The sequence below is a fragment of the Trachurus japonicus genome, chromosome 15 (assembly GCF_045865225.1).
Source record: "Trachurus japonicus isolate A0001 chromosome 15, Traja_1.0".
Taxonomy (NCBI): domain Eukaryota; kingdom Metazoa; phylum Chordata; class Actinopteri; order Carangiformes; family Carangidae; genus Trachurus; species Trachurus japonicus.
Genome location: NC_140921.1, coordinates 19,968,438 through 19,987,664, shown reverse-complemented (window position 1 = coordinate 19,987,664; position 19,227 = coordinate 19,968,438). Strand labels below are relative to the sequence as shown.

At 41.5% G+C, this 19,227-nt stretch overlaps 1 protein-coding gene across 1 annotated transcript; it reads right to left on the bottom strand.

Moving 5' to 3' along the window:
• Positions 1-2,268: 2,268 nt before the first annotated feature.
• On the bottom strand, positions 2,269-19,101 carry fam135a (family with sequence similarity 135 member A). Its single transcript, XM_085800314.1, has 21 exons — positions 18,741-19,101; positions 16,659-16,788; positions 15,570-15,649; positions 13,421-13,560; positions 12,900-12,970; positions 12,603-12,776; positions 12,218-12,344; positions 10,964-11,117; positions 10,308-10,385; positions 9,850-9,899; positions 8,471-8,629; positions 8,239-8,312; positions 7,926-8,080; positions 5,857-7,810; positions 5,596-5,756; positions 5,416-5,507; positions 5,146-5,243; positions 4,412-4,563; positions 4,142-4,252; positions 3,924-4,037; positions 2,269-3,398 (listed from the first exon to the last, which is right to left on the bottom strand). Exons 2-21 carry the CDS (start codon positions 16,733-16,735, stop codon positions 3,193-3,195), a joined length of 4,227 nt encoding a protein of 1,408 aa, XP_085656440.1. The 5' UTR covers positions 16,736-16,788; positions 18,741-19,101; the 3' UTR covers positions 2,269-3,192.
• Between the last annotated feature and the right edge of the window lie 126 nt (positions 19,102-19,227).

Below are 19,227 nucleotides of genomic sequence, written 5' to 3'. Positions count from 1 at the left end.
AAGCAGCAACTGTGGAAACCAAATGTTGGGACTCTTGCGTTTTTTAAGTGGTCTTTCAAAGTGGTATAACTTCTCTTTGCACTGAGTCCTGCATCACCTGTTGCTTCAATTACAACAATATCACAATATCTTGACAATGGGGGTCAAAATGTTCTTTAATAGACTCTACAGATGGGCCCACACAACACCAGGAGCCTAGAAGCCTCCAGCCTCACTGAGTGGCAATTATTTTGTCGTAGTTGTACCATGTTGAGTGCCCTACTCAAGGACAATATCAACTGAGATGACAGGACTTTAAATTGGACAATGACCCTTTAGTTAGATGATACTGTAAAGTATATGGTGCATGTGAATATTTTACAGAGTGCATAAGCAGTGTGAGGTGATGGGGTTTAATGGGGCCCTGTGGCTCATTTCCGCCCAGGGCACAGGTTAATGTGGTCACACTTACACATGCCTGCATTCTTTTTTTCTTTTTTAATTTTCTGGATAAGTGGGGGCACGAAACACAGAGTAGCTTTGCCTTGGGCAGTATAATCAGCTAATATGAAAATCAAGTTTCCATATTCCCTTTTCTAATTTTCTATTCGCTAAGTGTGAACTAAAAGTCAAACAAAAACAGCTGGGTGAAATGAAAATGAGAAGTCTAAGACTATGCATAAAATGTCAGGTTATCGGGGTTATCAGCCTCAGGTAACCAAAGATAAAAGGCAAGAGACTTGAAGAAAGTTTTTCTCTGACAGTGAAATACAATACGTTTTAACATTTTAACAGCTGCATCAGATAGTTTTTGGCACTGTGTCCGTTTTGGCTGCATTCCAAAAGACATTATATATCAACTCCAGTTCCTTGTTTGGTTCACTAAAACTATGTCACATATGAGTATGTAAATGTAAATGTAAATGCAGGAGAATGTGACAGTTGAAAAGGCTGTCTGTCGTCTCAGGGAAACATTCAAAACAGCATTATACAGCATGTAGCCTATAGTTGAAGGTACCAATTAGCTGAATATTTGTGGTTGGCAGCAGTGGAAGAAGTATTCAGATTTCAGATTTTGTAAACTGAGTTTACAGATTTATACATGGCCCCTTTTCTCTGCCTTTTTCACCGACCCTTGGGGGCCTTTGTAGAGGAATGATCTGTGCAAGAGACCAAATGTGGGTCAGTTTCAGTGAGCAGTATGATATCCCACATATCCCTCTGCTACTATCGTGATCTCAGCTGTGGTCAAGGATTCACTCAGGAGTTTACTAGTTAATAACTACCCTGGTATTTATTAATTTTGAAGTGAAAAGTTGGGCAAGTTAATTTACCGGAAAGTTTTGCAAACCTTCCTTAAAATAAATTTGTTATACGTCTGCACACAAGCCATATTTTAGTTTAACTGGCTCCTAAACAATTGGTTGCATTATCCAGTATAAAAATAAGCATCACGAGATCCATGAGCATGGCACTTGTTGCAGTGGATATTATCCCATCAAAAGTTATCAGGCTCTTTTTTTTTTTTAAACAATAGAACGAAAGAATAATGTTTCCTTTGGGCTTAATACTGTTTTTATAGTGTGTGTCTATGCTATGTTTCTGTGTGATTAAGTGGTTTAACCCTACACAAAATACTCATAAAATCATGCAAAAGCATACAGTTTCTGGAACAATGCCAAGAAAAAGTAACATTTCTGGTGTTGGAAGCATTCACAATTATGGAAACTTACACTGGAAATACAACTTTTATACACGTTGAGGCTTTAAACATCATCCACTACTAAACACATTCCCACATTTACTGTAGGTCTTTCAATCTTACAATGATACTGCCATCTACAGGATCATTTGATCCACTACACAAATAAAACTAAAACAAAACTAATGGCATCACATCAGCAATAGTAATTTAGAAACCAAAAGTACTGATAGACTGATGATGAGGAAACTATGATTATCATTACTGCTATTTGTGTGCATTCATGACAAACCCAATTAAACAAATCTACCATACTAAGAGCTGCAAATTAATGTGACTGATATCCAGACTTAATAAAATCTATAAATTAACTGTGTCAACTAGGAAATTTAAATGATCAAGAATGTTTCTCTTTACTAACAACAGAAAGCTGATTTCAAACCACATCCGTCAGCTCAGACCATATTAGTGAGTAATAGAAAATCACTTAAGATTTTTTTTTCTTGTGTTTATTGTACCAAACCCACTGAGACCACAACTATAAATCCTGATTTAACCCAGCAAATAAAAAAGGTCATATAATCAACTTCATTGTATGCATATTTAATGGTAGAGTATGATGATGTATAAACAACTGTCCAATAAACATTTTTAATTCCAAGCAATACTTTCCAGTTTGAACACATAAATAATCACCATGATACCAACCAAATACTTTCAATAAAACATGTTCGTACTACCAACCTGTGCTTTTGCTGTATTATAGCATTGCTTAAAACCCCTGTAATAAAATGTTATGTTGTAGGCAAAGCTTTGTTCTCCCAACACCAGGTTGGGTAAATGTGCAGAATGCTGCAATGGCAAGGGAATAGCATTAAGTATTAAGACCAGAGCCAAGGCTGCAAATTCTGAGCAACAATCCTATTTCAAATGCAAGCTTTGCCTTTAAAAATGATGGAAAATTGTTGATAAAAAAGTAACTTGTACAAATGACCATTTTCAGTACAAAAGCTTTTAAAATGTAGTTGTGGTGCAAATCAATGCAGTGTCTCTTAAAACTGGTGGAAAAATCATGGTGCAATGGTGAGGACAGTATGTGCAAGACTTGACATGGGCCAGCTCACCAGAACATCCATTTAATTTTTTGTAGCAGCTACATTTCCAGTTCATCACCTAAAATTACTTGATTAACTTGGAGAAAATAATTAAAAGTAAAAATAACACATAAATAACACTGAAAGTATAGCATATGACCAGGGAAATCATTTCCCAAACACAAAGAACAAAACCGTTTTTAAAAAATGGCAGTAGAAAAATAAAATCCACTGTAATTCTAATATAAACATAAAATGAAAGAAGTGATGATTTTGCTCATACGTTTTTGAAAATTAAGTACGTTTTTAAAAACCGAGGGATAATCCAAATACCATGAACAGAATAAGGTTTCGATGCAGTGAGGTATTAGCTCCACATTCCTCTCGTCCAGCCATGTGTTTGATTCTGCCGTGGCTCTACTGAAAGAACTTGAGGCCTGCAACCAGGAAGAACTTCTCCAGGAAGATCTCCGAATCAAGGACGGCAATGTGGGCAGCCCGGCCGATAAGGGAGTTGGCTGTGTTGGGCAGGGCATGGATGACATCGAATCGAACTAGATTACAGTCTTTGCTCTGAAGTACTGGCAGCAGCAGGTTCTCGATCATCTCAGCATACACAGGGCCTAGGAGTGACATGAGAGAAACAGGCTGAGCAGGACATTGGGTGGTCCATTTAAAACCCTAATTAAATTTTTTTTGTTTGTTTTTGGCTTTTCATCTTTTTTTTTTCTTTTTCACAGACCACTATAAGCATAACCTATGAAGCTGTACCATTCCACCTGTGAAAGTTTAATAAATAAAGTTGGAGAAATAAAATGAAATCCTTAATTAAATTTAAGGGAGGGGTAAAGAAGTAATAAAGTAGAGAGGACAGGACTGATGTGAGAACACCCTCTATCACCCCTTAAAAAGGAGCATCAAAAATGTCACTGTCAAATTACACATAAACTACATTGAAGATTGAAAATGATAAAGAGGAACTGTAGTAAATGGGAGAGATACTGTCCGATGCCCAGCCATAGCTTGGTGTGTCAGGGCAAATAGGACCTGCATTGTTCTACTTACCTGCTTTTCTTGAATTTACAATCAGAGCGATGCCTGCGTTTTCCAAACACATGCTGTCTTGACAAGTTGTTACATCAACTCACCTGTTTGTTTGTCCTTGAGTGCAGTTTTGCACATTTCGATTCGAGCAGAATGATATGGGACGTAGCGATCCTGCAGTGACCCCACCAGCACCACGTTCTTGAAAAACTGCAGACCTGCAAAATTAAATCAGGAGAAAAGTTATCCTGACAAACTCATGTGCCACACATACAGTTTAAACTGTGTTTGGTTAACAAAAGACAATGTTCAAGAAGCTGACCAGATTTCTTGCTGAGTTTGTAAAGGAACGTTTGGCGAGGGTCAGAGTGATCGCGGCATGTCAGCTGCAGAAGCGACCCAGACTTTTTCCACTTCTGCATGAACCACAGCCCTGAGAACAAAATTTAGCAGCTATTAAACAGGATCCTCCGCTGTGATTGTGCAGTGTGCACACAGAGAACTCTCAATGTACAGATAAAATAAGGATTATTCAATCTCTGAAAATGGATACAGCACATATACAACATTAATGAAACGTTCCTACACTGACCTGTGTTGACCAGGGCCGAGCTGTTGTACAGCGTGCCCAGATGAGGTCCGGACAGGGACAGGAAGGTGTGCAGCCTGCTTAGGTAACATTTGAACCTGGGCCTGCTCAGCACTGAGCGAACTATAAGGTTTCCCAAAGAGTGACCCACAAAGCTGCAAATGAAGAGGAGGAAGGTTAAAGTGGGACGTATAGTTCTTCTTCCAAACTGCATGTCAGACAGTCAGAACCTCCTTTGTACTGAGAAGACGGCGTGTGTGGCCGGCTGTGCAGAGGTGATAAGGTGCCAAGGATTTTACTTCTCTCCCAGGCTCCTTTATAATCTGTTGTACAACAATTAGTGGCACCTTTGATGAGAACAATTGCGTGTGACACTATGAATGGCTCACTGGGGAAATATACAACATTATCTCTCCATCACGACTGGCTTTCCCTCCAGCCCTCTGGTGTAAGCAGCAACAAACACATTTGATTTAGGATGTTGTTGGAGCGTACATCTTGAAAACTACTTCTGAGAGCCATGAAATGGGCTTCAGAGACTGTGGAAGACACCACACAACTCTGTTACTGACATACTTGTAGTCTGTGACATAACTTTTGCATAACAGGATGTCTTGCCTCAGTAGTCTAGGTGATGAAATGGTCTTTTAAACATTCGTTTCATTTCATTCATTTGCAGGTACTTGATGAATTGATGACATTTTGACTTTACACAAAGGTAAAATAGAACATCTTACCTTATCTTTGACACAGTGAGGTTGTAGATCTGAATATACTGCACAATTTCGTCCAGCAGTCGGTCTGTCATCGACTCAAAGTCCGCAAAAGTGTCATTCTGTAAATGAGAATTAAAAGGGACAGTGTGTTGTTGTGTGTGCTTGATTCACTTGTGTAATTGTATTGGCTCATCAAAAACAAGTTCTGTCCTGTCCTGTAATAAATCAAGTTTCCCTTTTACTCAGTCACTTTAATGTGCAAGGTGTGTGACAGTCTTTTGATCCTCTCACCTGGTTTCTCTCTGACATTAGAAAGTCTATACGAGCACCAGGCAGTCCAAGCTCCAGGTAGGTCTTCACCAGTCTTAGGTCTGCACTGTTACCTGCAGCAATAAAACCAACATGAAAGACAGAAATTGAATGTGTGAATCCTCCCAAATATACTAGAGAAGCTAATTTGAGGTTTCCTACCATCCAGGCCATGGACACAGACGATGAGATGGATGCCTTCTTCACAGCTTTCATCTTCCTCCAAGCTGAAATAGGGCACAGTGGATGCCAGCTCAGGCACCTCGCTGTACAAGAACCCAGGTAGCCTCAGCTGCTTCATCTCTTCCTTGGCCTTGATGAACCTGCACAATCATGAGGAATTTTAATGTCCGACGTGTGAAACAGGATAATCATATGCAGCAAGTGGAACATTAAGTGGGATTTGAGAAGAAGATGACTCACGCTTTCATCTGTGCTGTAGGTGCACATTCATACCACCGCAGGCTGGAGGACCTGGAGACAGAGGGACAGGGCGGTCTTCCCGAGCTGCTCCCACCACCGCTGGAGGCTAGGTTGGAGCAGATGGGGGCTTTTGATAAATCCTTAGTTTCGTGGACGTAGCCGATGCCGAGCTGTTCAAACAGAAGGCTCGTCTCTTGAGCGGCGGCGGTGGCGCCCCCAACCGCTGTTCGGTCCTCATCGGCGACGTTGCCGTTCACAAAAGCGTAGCCGTCGCCTTCCTCGTAGTAACCGTTCTCGATCATCTCGTGCTCGGTCTCGTCCTCGTCCTCCTCAGCTTGTGGTCCCGTCTGGATTCCCAGAGTGATAGCGGAGGTTTCTACCGGGCTGATCTCAGACACGTCGGTGCTAGAGCACGAGCCAAAGTAGTTCTCTACCATCCCGCGTTTTACCAGGTCAGTGCTACTGGTGGCAGAGTTACTAGAGGGACAGGCAGTGTGGGGCTCACTACGGGACTCTTTCACCGTCCCAGAACCAGTTGCTCCTTCTAGTCCAAGTTCAGTAATACCTATTAATTTGGAGTCTGTGTCCAAGTCAAAAGTAGGTTTTATGGATTGACAATCATCCACACCAACGACAGGGGTGCAGATGGCAGCTTTACTCGTCACCTCCCCGGTGAAGACCACACTCTGCTCCTGCACCAACACGCTGGACTTCCTGCCTCGGACTTCAGCTCCACTGGAGCCTCTAGAGGAACCTTCGCCCTCATCATCTGAGGGCAAAGAATTGATGGATGTGAGAGAGGACTGGACTCCGCTGACGGCACTCGTGCTTTCGGGGTAAAGAATCTCCCCACTGGGCTTTTGCAGAGTGCTTTGGTGAACGGGCCGTGGTGCCGTACTCAAAGGGGTTCTCTCAGGCTGAGAGGCAGCAGCACCTGATTCTGTGACACCTGGTCCCGCACAAGTCTGTGATCCTGGAACAAACTGGGTGGCGAAGGAGCTGGGCTCACTCTCGATGCCCGAGTCTGAGAGGCGAGATGAGGCACTGGGGGCTCCTCCGTCTGGAAGCCTGATACAATCACTCTTTACCTGTACGGAGACCAGACCAGACTGGGTACGCTGCGCTGCTTCTTTACTTGGCCTTTCAAACACCGAGTCCACCACTGACGGTTTTGTGTCACAGAGGTCCGTCTGTGTTATCTCAGGAATATTACTACCTACATTTCCATCGGTCCGACACGGTAAAAGAACCGTTACTTTATCCCCTTGGTATGGGTCCTTGCTACTTGGTTTCACCTCGATTTGTTTCAGTCCACCAGACCACTGCGGCGGCTTCTGGCCACCTTGGTCTGCCGGCTCTTTCCTGTGAAGTGGTTGATTGCATGTAGTGACAGCCCCAGTACCTGCCTGAGGATTGTTCTGTGCGTCCAAGTTTGCAGTTTGAGTTTTGAAGAAACCTTTCTGACAAGCAGCTGTGGTCGCGTTGTCATTGGCAACAGGATCAACAGCACTGGTTCCAGAATGTGCTGCTGTGGCACAAGAGTCAAAAGTAGAATTGGCATTAGTCCTTAAATAACCACTCGAGTCTCCCAGTAAGGTATCCCGTTCCTCATCCTGGTTTAAGGGAGCTTCCCCTTCCTTGTACTTTGTGCTGGGGTCACTGTAAGGAGCTTTGAGGTGCTTGTAGCCCACAAGAACCACAGAGTCCTTCGAACCCTGTCTAATCAGCTTCTTGGAGTTCTCAGTCTTTGAATTTTTCTTTAGTTTGACAGACTTGCCTTTGGACTTAGGTGGTGGATCATAGCTGTCCGGCCAGGAGTTGTCCATAGGGGCACAGCGAGACTCAGGGATGGGGCTGGCTGCTGTACTGCAGTCCCTGGAGTTGGGCTTGTCTGTTTTACTGGACACTGAGCCAGTTCTTGTGTTATGCATGCCCAGCCAGGGTCCATCACGATCTTCATAAATGGGGAGGGGGAGAAAAAGAGAAAAAAGGCCAGAAAAAAAGTCAGTCTTTAGTGAGCCTATTTAATGACTTTACATCTAGTAAAGAAGAAATAGTGCAGTACTAACCTTCAGTGATGGAATCCAAGTATCTGTCCTCAAAGATGATTGGCAGAGAGCTAACATCGCCATCCAGGTCGGCACATTCCACTGGGAGTGGAGGTAATGACAGGAAGTAGCTGGAGCTTTTGATAGCATTAGTCATCTGCTGGTGACTGTGAGCACTGGAGTTGGGGGTGAAGTAAGAAAATGACATACACACACACGAAAAGGAAAAAAAAAAACTTTACCATCATAATATTTCAGACGAGTAACTACTGGTACGGGCTTGACACAAACAAAACTGTTTCACAATCACGATAAACATGTCCCTGCAACTTACTGTAGTTCCTGGTAAGCCAGTGCAGATTGTCTTGGATGTTCCAGACAAAAGAATGCCTCGGCAAACCGCCTCACCTGTGATAGCACCACATTACAGATCACACAGTTAAGATTCAGCCGATAGTATTATTCAGAAATTCAAGTATTGTTTTGGCCCTTGTGCTAAAATGAAAAACAAAGGAATAATCATCAGAGATTGTAATTTGTAGATGATTCAAGATGTTGGGACTCACCCTCTGTGTGTGGTGCTCCATAGCTAGTAGGGCGGCAACATGCTCCTGCAGAGACACCACCTCGAGGAACTGTCCCCAAAGAGCCATGAGCAGAGAGCAGAGCTGAGCCAGGTTCATATTTACCAGTTCTGCCAGCTCGTCAGGGGACTCTGCTTTCTGCTGGAAGTACAAAAACACCCAGCAGAGGGCCCAAGTGAGCAAGTTTTCCCACAATCAGCATGAAGATCAACTGCAGCTCTACACAAGAGGGCTTTGCTTTGCACTAAGTAAAATTTGATAAAATACACGTTTCATGATTTGCAACTGCTTCATTTGTTGCGGACAATTTGGGGAATGTGTTTAATCCATGGAAGAATTTGTACAGGCTACAGTGCTAAAAATATCACTCTAGGAGTCTAGGGTACTGTTCATTCTCAAATATTTTCAATCATCAGCTTCTTGCATCCCATTACAAAGTCTAGAAAATAAAAGCAAATTAATATACCCCCATTCCAGTGTCTGTCTTACTGAATGTACATGGATATCTAGATTATAACATTACATTTACATTGATATACCGAAATAAATAAATTCATTCATTCATTCACATTTAGAAATAAAAAGCAGTGCACTAATACAGAGGAGACACTTGACCTGCAAAATGTGCCACTATCATCTAAAGAAATTCCTCTCATTCCACTCTATCACAGTTAATCTAATGGGGGGTATACCTATCAGGAACCACTTAACACTGCTCATCTCAGCTACTAAATTATGAGATACTTTCAGAGACTACAAATAAATGTAATTCTACCAAATGTGAAGCAGCATCTCAACACTTACCACTCTGCCCACAAATTTTATATCAGCACAGAGTGACAAACCATTCGCCATAATTTGCTGACACACTTTGATTCACTTAACAACTATGAAGAATCTTCAACACTGACTTTTTGACCCTGTGTGTAAGTACTTATGTGCTGTATCTACCAAATAGTACATCCTTTACTGTATAGACTATCCTTCATATTTGCTGTATAACTTTACAGACTAAACTCTTTGTGTTTTTCTGCTCATGTGCAGCAGCAGACTTAATTTCTTTTTGTTGTAAATGATGAACATGGGGAAACAGCCATTATTAATGATATCAATGATCATAATGATATTATTCAATTGTAGAGCTGCATGCAGCACATTGATGTACAGCCACTCCATGCCTAACCTCTGCTGCTGTTGGAGATCAAACTAGGGCAGAGGTAACAGTGAGATAGACAGCAAACCTCAGAGACAGAGTCGTATGTGTTGCTCAGTTATTATTTATCACAATGTACTTGGCAACTATAGTGGTGGAGCATCTTATATACACTATTATTCAATAATTAATACAAGGAAGTTCTTACCTTGACTTGCTCACATAAGTCTGCGAGACGAGCCTCTAAGTCAAGTTGCTCTGAAGAGGCAGAGGAACAATATTAATAAGATTCACTTTGATAATTTATTGAATACGTTTTCTGAAGATTTTATGAAGAACCTGTAATGCAGACTGAATGAAGAAGTGGTGTCAGACAAGACAGCATTGGTGTGAGAAAGTACTTTTTATAGGACAAGACCAGAGACAACCTACAAATTCTAGAGTACGGCTATGTTAGAAGAAGATTCTTTGACCAAGGCCAGTTATACAGATGGAAAGACAGATTGAGAGTGTGTATAATAATGAAAAGATGACATGATAGCAGTTTTGAGTATATTGTCTCTGGAAAGTAGGACATGGTGATTTCTACAAGAAGGAAACTGGAGTGAAGAGGAAAAAGCAGAGAAAGGCAGGCTGATTTGAGGTGCTGTAAGGGTCAGAACATACCTATGTAGACGTGCCTTTGACTTCGGGGATAGGGTCTTCTGAGTACTCTCTCATATAGGACTTGCATGCTGGGCTTGGCTAGTAAGATTGCACATATAGGCATATTTAACCTTTTTATTATTTGGTCCTCTTGGATGGGTTAATATCTGTCCACTTGAGTGGATTAGGTTTGGTGAGCCAAACAATGATGAGTTGTGTTTGGGAGCTGTTACAATTTGGCTTCAGTCTACTGGTTAACAGATTCATCTATCAAACACAAATATGGGTTTGCAAGTTAAATGAATTAAGATTAGTTAACCACAATTACATCCTTCAATTAACTGAATGGATTGTTGGTTGTGCAGTTTGTTTAAAGGGTAAAATAATGTGCAGGGATCAGGTGAAATGACATGAGAACACAACAAACTTGCAAAATGTGAGAACATCAAAAAAGACAAAACAATGAAAATTCATTTGATGCAACAAAAAATTAATCAGAGGGTATTATAATAGTGTATGACCTTGAAAATACTTGTTTCTTCTCAGTGTGTGTGATTAAATAAGAAACAAACAAAGGCAGTGTTGCAGAGCAGTATTTGGTGGGATTGATGATTATTGATGATCGCTTCAAAACTCTTGGTAACCCCACACTCTTGACATGAGTTGATGCAGTATACCTAGCTCCATACGATGGGAGGAGGGCAGGTCCTTGGTGATAGAGGTGAAGTAGCCAAAGAGGCCCTGGTAGGCCAGTAGGAGACTGGAGCAGAGGTTCTGATGCAGACCGAAGGCATGTTGCAGACAGTGGTCAGATACCAGGAATGTCCGGCCCTGAGGGATCACACACACACACACACAACACGGAGGAGCAGATCATTTGATTGTGTAAACAATATTACTGCTGCTCCGGACACCCTTGCGCTGGATTAGTAGGCACTGCCATGAGAAAAGACAAACTCTCAGCAACATGATCTCTGTAGTTTTTGAAATTCAAGTTCAGATGTTTTTTTAAATTAAATGCATTACATCTACAGTCAGTGGTTACAAACTGAATTTAGGGAGAAAATACTTTTGTTGTGTAATGAGATCAAAATGACAAACCACTATTTAAAAATGTTTTATTTGTTCCTATTTGTGGCAGCCTAGAATTATTCTACGGGGAGGAGACTGGTTATAAAATGGATGCTACTACACACTGTAAGCCTCATTACTCTGATATTACAGTAACCACTGCAGCCCCATAAATCACTACAGATTAACTGCCAGTTATTTCCAGCCATTTATTTTGTGTGCAATATCTACATGGCAATGCTTTATAGTGACGTCTGTACAGATCCCTGTAGTGAATTGAAAAGTGGTTGATGGGTTGTTATACTTGAGCTGCCCATTAGTGATGCTTCAAGGAGAGATGAGGGACATTGCTTCTGTTTCCGTCTGAATAACTCTGGTACATTCACACCACTGCATCTCAGGGGCCGCTCTGGCTCTGGCTGGCTACCTTTCTCTGTCAGGAGAGGCCAATTACTCCTGGCCAAATGTGACAGTGGTCTGATAGTTTCCACGTCGTCTGCCCTATCTGTCAGCAGTCCGACACATCTCCCCATGATTCATATGCAATGAATGGAACAAAGCTTTCTACCTGGGCTGTAGGGCTGTCAAGTCCACAATCCACAGTCATGTCAGTGCAATGTAATCAAAGCCTGTATTATTGGCAGGCAACCTTTCTCAAAGAATGCATACCAGATTTTTTTTTCATCCTTTCATCTTTATCGTTCCATCATAAAAAGGAAAACATCCTGAGTCCCACATCATATTTTTAGTATTATTAGTTTTATGACCGTCATTTTTTTTTTTTTGTGACTTTTAGTGGCATTTAAAAAAAAAAAAAGATGGGTAAAGATATGATCTTTTCTATAAAGGGCTTCACTTACGTCTGGTGATACTTGCTTGACATAGCTGCTGCCAAACACCACATTCTCCAGGGGTGGGATGACTGAGTCTTTGCTCTGTGCTGGAGCGTTGCGGTTCAGCCAAGTGGTTTTCACTGGTCGAGGAAAACTAGGTAAACATATGGAATGAAATCAAACTCGGCTCATCAGTACAAGGATCTAAAGCGACACGTCTAGACAGGCTCCCTGTACTTATTCACTCAACAGCAATGTTGGATCTGTAAAGGTTAGTGTGTTGGAATTCACTGCCATCAGGGATTAAACATGACAGGATGGAGATTTATGTGAGTTCTGCAGCAGCTGCGCATGAATATACAAATATACTGAGCATATCCATATGTTTCCTTGGGTTAGGTGGCAGTCTGACCTGATAAGGGGCTGATGTAGTGCCACTAGGGAGGCATGGATGGCTACGGAGATGACAGACAGGTGGAAGTAGTCAAACATGACATTGATGTGTTGGTGGATGCCTCGCTGAAGGCTAAAGTGCAAACGAAGTGTGCGGCCACTGATATTCTGTAAAGAGCTTGGATCGTCTGGCCTGTGGAAATTAAATAAGGAAGACACAGAAGACCTTATTAGTGTCACATTTGCATAAGAGATGCACATATCAAATTCACAAACGCTGCCACAAGTACATGCAGTTAAACGCTGCGACACCTACGTGTAATCGCCGTCTGTGAAATATAAATCCAAGAAGAGCTGGAAGTCCATGTCATTGAGGGATTCTTCCACCTGAGGATATTGGAAGACAGTGGAGGAAGTCAACTTTAAAGTCTGTGTGTAAAACAATGTTGAAGTTGATCTGTGAGATCTTAACCAGACCCATCCAATGTGGCCTGTCAGAGCAGTGAATCCTCCTAAAACAGGGCTTCTCTATTAAGTAAACTGCTGAGCAACACAAACAAGCAAGTAAAATCAATTTGACAAAGGTCTTCATCCTGACAACTACACTGTTCTGGGTTAATTAAGAAAAGATCACTTTGTCTCCCAAGTGTTGCTGTCAGACAAACTCATCTCAATTGGATTGGCTTTTTATGTACATCTCTGCCAAGAGCTCAGAGAGCAGTGACGTTAAGTAGATAAATTGGAAAAGCTTGATACAGCATTGGCAAATAAACTGAAGTAAATATTTTAGACTGGGGTCAGGGGGTAAAAACAAACAAACCACAAACTTCAATTTACCTTCTTCTCATCGAGCAGCATCATCACTTTGAAGAGGAGGACATCATTTACCACAACCTCCTCATTCTTGTACAGGATTTGGAAGGTTTTGCTGCTGATAACATCATCTTGGACTGAAGCAGGAAACGCCAGGTCAGAGCCTAGACAAAACAAAATCACAATGATTAGCTTAGGTGTGTCTGTGAATTAAGGGATTGTAACACCCAACTGGAGGCACACCTCGCACTTTGAAAACTAATTAGTGAGATATTACTCATCTATTGTTCTTGTAACTGAGAATATTTGACTGACTGAATCCCCAACATTGCTACTTGGACCCTAAGTGATAGATAAGAATGAAAACGAGCCAACCTACAAGCAATGGTCATCTCATAACCTGCACCAGGAAGGACATCGGGCAGAGTTCGAAGGTGTGGATTAATAATGAAAGTGTTGCAGTTTCTCATTTATTCTACTGAACAAGATTCATAAAGTCATGAAAAAGGACAAAAAAAAACATCTAAGCACTGAATTACATACAGTACTCTACCAATGATCCTCTTTATTTATGAAAGAAAGAACTGAGGGCTTTGAGGGAAAGGAGCAATGCAGGTCTCCAAGAGAGAGGATGTGGCACAAACACAAAGCCTTGGAGAAATACTGAGAACAAGGAGTGGCCTGTGAGATAAGCCAGTGCCCTGCCAGCTCCCTGCCAACAAAAAAGTAAGTGAAACAACAACAATGCAACAACAAAAACTATTTCCCCTGAGCTGAAATGAAATTCAAGTAAACATGCAAGTTTATGTGAAATATGAGTACGATAAAATATTATTGCTAATGGCAGTAATTGGAGATCTGAGGGGGAGATTACATTGGGGTTCAGCAATGACAACTCGGATCCACAACAAACCAGTTCTAGTGGCGCACCAACAGTTCCTGACCTTGGAATTAGCTTTGTCCGTCTGCGTGGTATTTTGGTTCAGAGTGCGCGGTGTACATGTGTGAGGAGAGGTACACACAAGTGGGAGATTCATTCAAATGATGCACCACAAACATGTTGCTGATATTTTAACGGAAACAATCTGCTACTAAAGGTTTTGGGTTTTTTTTTTTTTTTTTTTAATCAATATGAGCAAATTAAATAAACAGAGCAAATTGTGGCATATTGTTTGTTATGTAAATACACTATTTTGACTAAAACACTCAGCCAGACAAATCTGCCAGGGAACGCATTTTCAGGTGGCATATACAATGTACCTTTATTGTGTTTAATGCAGTAATGTCAACAAAATCATTCTGTATTCATCTATAAATCTGAATCTGTTATCCAGAACTGCTTTATACTTCAGTTCAACAAATTCCTGCAGCTGTCTGAAGGCTGCAAGACACTTAAATTGATAAATCTGCATCCTCTTGCATGGCTGTCCACTCTTGCTGTCTTACTTTTATTAAATCACATGCAAATTACATCAGGCTGCTAGAAAGTAGTCTTCTTAAACAATACTGCACTTGTCAAACTGGGCCGTTGTGACTCAGTACCGGTACTTTGTTTTTCAAGAGGGAGATGTCCAATCTCCTGTGTGTCACTGCATCCATCCCAGCTTTGCATCTTAGAAAAAACTGCATGTCATGTTGTATTCTTGAAATGCAAGTCGCATTACGTAACATTACGTAAGTGTCACATGCATGACATAAAATGGAGATCAAACTGTAATAGCTTTGGATTGGTGAATGGCTTCACCAACCTTTTATGAAATTATTTATACATATCCTTGAGCTGCTGTCCAGGCAACGTGGTGACAAGATCACCCAGACAACATCATGATTTCTCAGAGAAGCCTCCTTCCATTTATTCAGCTGTTGTCATCATGCGTCGCTGTAAGTAGCACAGCTGTTTCAGAGCTATGTGTCTCGGTGACATCAGTGGCTAAGAGTGAATTCATTAATCACTATAACATTCAATTTATATTCCACCTTAGACAGCCGTTTTTAGGACATTGCACTTAGTAACTCTATGACCCAAAATAGCAGGTGTGCTTGAAATGCCCACACAATCTGTGACCTACCACTTTGCGCTAGTTGTTGGACTTGTACGGTTAAAATGGGACACTTGGCTTGGTAGGGAAAAAAAATCTGTCTACATTGTACACATGTTCAAAAATTAATTTACCTCCCGGGTGAAGTAGACTGGTCTCAACTTTATGTGGGACTCGGGGTGGCACCTTCAGACTGCCACGAATCTGGTAGAACCTGAAAACAAACACACAGGTTAGCTACAAGTCCCTCTACTTGAAAAACGACACTACACCTTTCATAAATGAATAATGAGCACTTTCTTTTGCAGTCACTCATGTAGTAAACCTGAGCTCTTAAAGCGCTGATGAGTCAGGAGAATAGTGAAGGAGTTTTATTTCAGCATGCTGAGGTATTATTAAACTACGGCTGTAACAACAACAAAAAAAAAAAAGAATTTTTAGGTATTTAAGACAATTATTAAAGCTGTGCAGTTTTCCCATTAAACATGAACTTTGCTAGACATTTACAGGAAAAGAAATGGGAAATATGGGAATCATATATATTTGATGGGGTGCACTATTGCAAATTTGGCAGTATGACCCCAGACATAGGTCACCGTGCCACATAGTGCCTCAACCAGAGCTGCATCAGGGAAAAGGAACTGATAACTCAGGAACTACAGGCCTTGGACTGCCTTCTGTTGGAGAGCATAAAAGGTACTAAGTGGCTAATGGTTTATTTAGTGTAAAATACACTCACTGAACTCACTGCCATCCAACAACAAAGGTCTGTCTGTTTAGTCTGAAGTGATTACATGAAGCTCCGTCTACAGGGTACTATCATTCATAGACCTCATCCAATACAGTTTAGTTAAACATGCATCTCTAACAAAACCATTATCTCTGCTATCCAGGTCAGATATGTGTTGCTCATTGCATATTACAGCTGTTCCAAAACCAGCTGAGGACTGTTGTTCTCCAGCCGTTTATTCTATACAGTATAGTCTCTCTACAAAATAATCACAAGACCAATACGCTCTGATTATTAATTCATGTTTTATTTGATATAGATGTATTCATGATCAGATCTATGGTAATCAAGGTGCAAATTTGTATTAAGTGAGTCAGAAAAGAGAAGTTCCTTCCCCTCAGTTCTTTGCTTTAGCCAGGATGTACATCCAGCTGCAGGAAACTCATGCCAAAGAAGTACATTAGGTACGTGCAGACAATGAAATAACACTCACCCTCGTTGGAACAGGTCCACATTGTAGAACTTGTGGAGCTCCACAGAGAACTCCACTGTGGCCTGGACTTCAGTCATCTTGGTCTCTAGAGGCAGAGGTGCCTTACATCATCTGGGATACACCCGTAGGCCTGTTGCCAAGAGTAATCAAATTAGTCTTTTAGGCTCCACAACTCTTTCAGAACAAGTTGGATGAAAGCCACTTGGTATTTCATACAGCATTATGAGTAGAGCCACATAGGTAAATACCAGACGGCTTCTGTTACATTACTTGCTGTGTAAAGTCATAATTAGAAAAAGAAAACATCGACAGGAGTCATATGGTCACAAGATCGCAGTATTTCAAGACAATTATTACTAGGGCCTGAGGCTTACATTTGGTAAAGAAAGCAGCTGGTCCTTTGGGCCTAATTTGAACAGTTCAGATAATTATAGTATTACTATGACTGGGTAGAGGAAAATACTATGAATAACATCACATAAATAGGCGTGAAACATAATATTGCCAATTTATAATGTTTGAAATAAACTCTGACAACTTTGGCATGATACATTTTTAACTCATGATTTATATAGATTTAATTATATAAAAGGTCTTGTAGCTGTTTTAGGCTGTAGTAGGGGGCCAAATAAAACTGGCAGAAACAATCATACAGACGCTCCCTAAATTAGTCATGTATGAAATGAATAAATTATCCACTGGAAGACAACATGTCATTGTGTTCATGCCAGTGGAAACCAATATGAGACACAACAGGCTACCATGAATTTGACCTCATTGACACAGATGCCTGATGCAGAGAAAATAGCACCAGGTTATGTTAATATCCAAATATGCCTCCCTTCCTAGAAGAAGTGACCTTTGTAAGCTTTCGGTTAGGCAGAGACAGAGGACATACAAAGCTAAATGAATTAGGCAATGTCTGGAGCATTTCTGCTTTAGCTTAGGTGTTAATTCCCTTTTCTAAGACCTTGAAATAGCCAACAAGTGACACAAATTACGAGGCTGACAGACAGGTCAGTCATATGAATCAAATGAGCAATTACAATTTATACCAAGCTAGATTATCATATCAAATCCATGACAGCTGCCTTTGTTGATCTTACTTTGCAACTAAGCTGCAAGATCTGACACCATGTCACAGGAGGGAAGGAAAATAATATGAAGATAGATGCATAGCAGTCATGTAGAGATATGCAAATGTTTAGAGAAACAACACCGCTAAGAAGTAGTCAAAAATAACACAGGCTATTTACATCCCGGGTCAACGTCGCAGGTCTTTGTAGGTTTGATGCTGAGATAGGAGGTCGTCTGAGAAACTCGTTTATCAGGCTCTGTCTTTGGCCAAGAGGCTTTCCTGAAGGTCTAACAGTGTACTTAAAGGTTACTGATACGGCTCATATAAACGGTGAAGTACAGCGTCAAGTTGTTTGCTGACATGTCAGTGTAAATAAACCGGATAACCAGCCGGATACAGTTCATACAACAAAATACAATCATTTACAGCAAAAATGAAAACATTTCCTCGGGAATTTAAGAAAGTATACTAAAGACAATTCAAGCAAATAACCCACCTCGGAGACAGTAAAAATACATCAAGCCTTATGAATTATACATATCCATGACAAGGCCTTGACATGCACTTCAATGTTCACTGTTTCTTCTTCTTAAAAAAAAAAACAGGAGGAACATTTAGGTCACTAGTTCAAATCTCGAAGTGAAACAGCGCAGTTCAGAAAACACTGTTTACTGTAAAGTACAACTCACCGACACAGTTTGATGCTACTGCTACAGTGAGGGAGGTGATAATGAAGGCTCCTAGCCGGTGGGCAGGAAATCTGGGCAAGGAGAGGAGACCCCTCTGGGTTACAGGTGGGAAGCTACCAAAACATTTCAGTCAGGGCCCCATTAAAGGTGAGGACCGGTCCGCCAAAGACAGACTTGAACGGGACCGACGGAAATAAAAATGTCCCGCTTGATAGCCAGCTGGCTAACCGTAACAGTTAGCCACCCACCGGGCTCAGTTAACCCGGGATAACGCTGGCCGCACAGCCGAGCCGAGCCAAGCTTTACGCTACTCACCATTGCTGCGCTGGTAAGCTAACATTAGCCAGCTAACCAACGTTAGCTCCAATTTCCAGTCCTCCTCTCCGTCGTCCTTTTCTCTGTGTGTGCTGCTGCTGGCACAAAACACTTCACTCCGCCGACTCTCACACTTCCTAGTTACGGGAGGGCCGCCCTCAGAAAACCAAAACGAGACTGGCCATGTATCTGTGCCCGGGCAGCGCTGCCTGCTGCTAACTGTCGCGCTAACTGTGCTCAATCTGAAGGGAGCTGTGACGGGCGGCGCACTCATGAGCGTTTAACTGCGCGGTACTGCACATACCAGAGGCGCAGCTGACGCCACATGCAAAGTTGCAACCTCTAAATGGGGCATTAGAGAAAATAATGTAGTTAAAGTTTTGATAAAATCCATTCACGGCGTCTTATGAGACTTTGCATGCCGTGTTATAATTGAATATGATTACTACAACCTAAGGGTTTGACTGGCTGGCTCTTCTACTTCTCT

Coding starts and splice junctions, on each gene's coding strand:
- fam135a (XM_085800314.1), bottom strand. CDS start 16,735: ATGACTGAAGTCCAGGCCACAGTGGAGTTCTCTGTGGAGCTCCACAAG. Junction 13,561..15,569: donor CAGTCTACTTCACCCGGGAG/GTAAATTAATTT, acceptor TGTTTTGTCTAG/GCTCTGACCTGGCGTTTCCT. Junction 5,244..5,415: donor TAATGTCAGAGAGAAACCAG/GTGAGAGGATCA, acceptor TCTCATTTACAG/AATGACACTTTTGCGGACTT.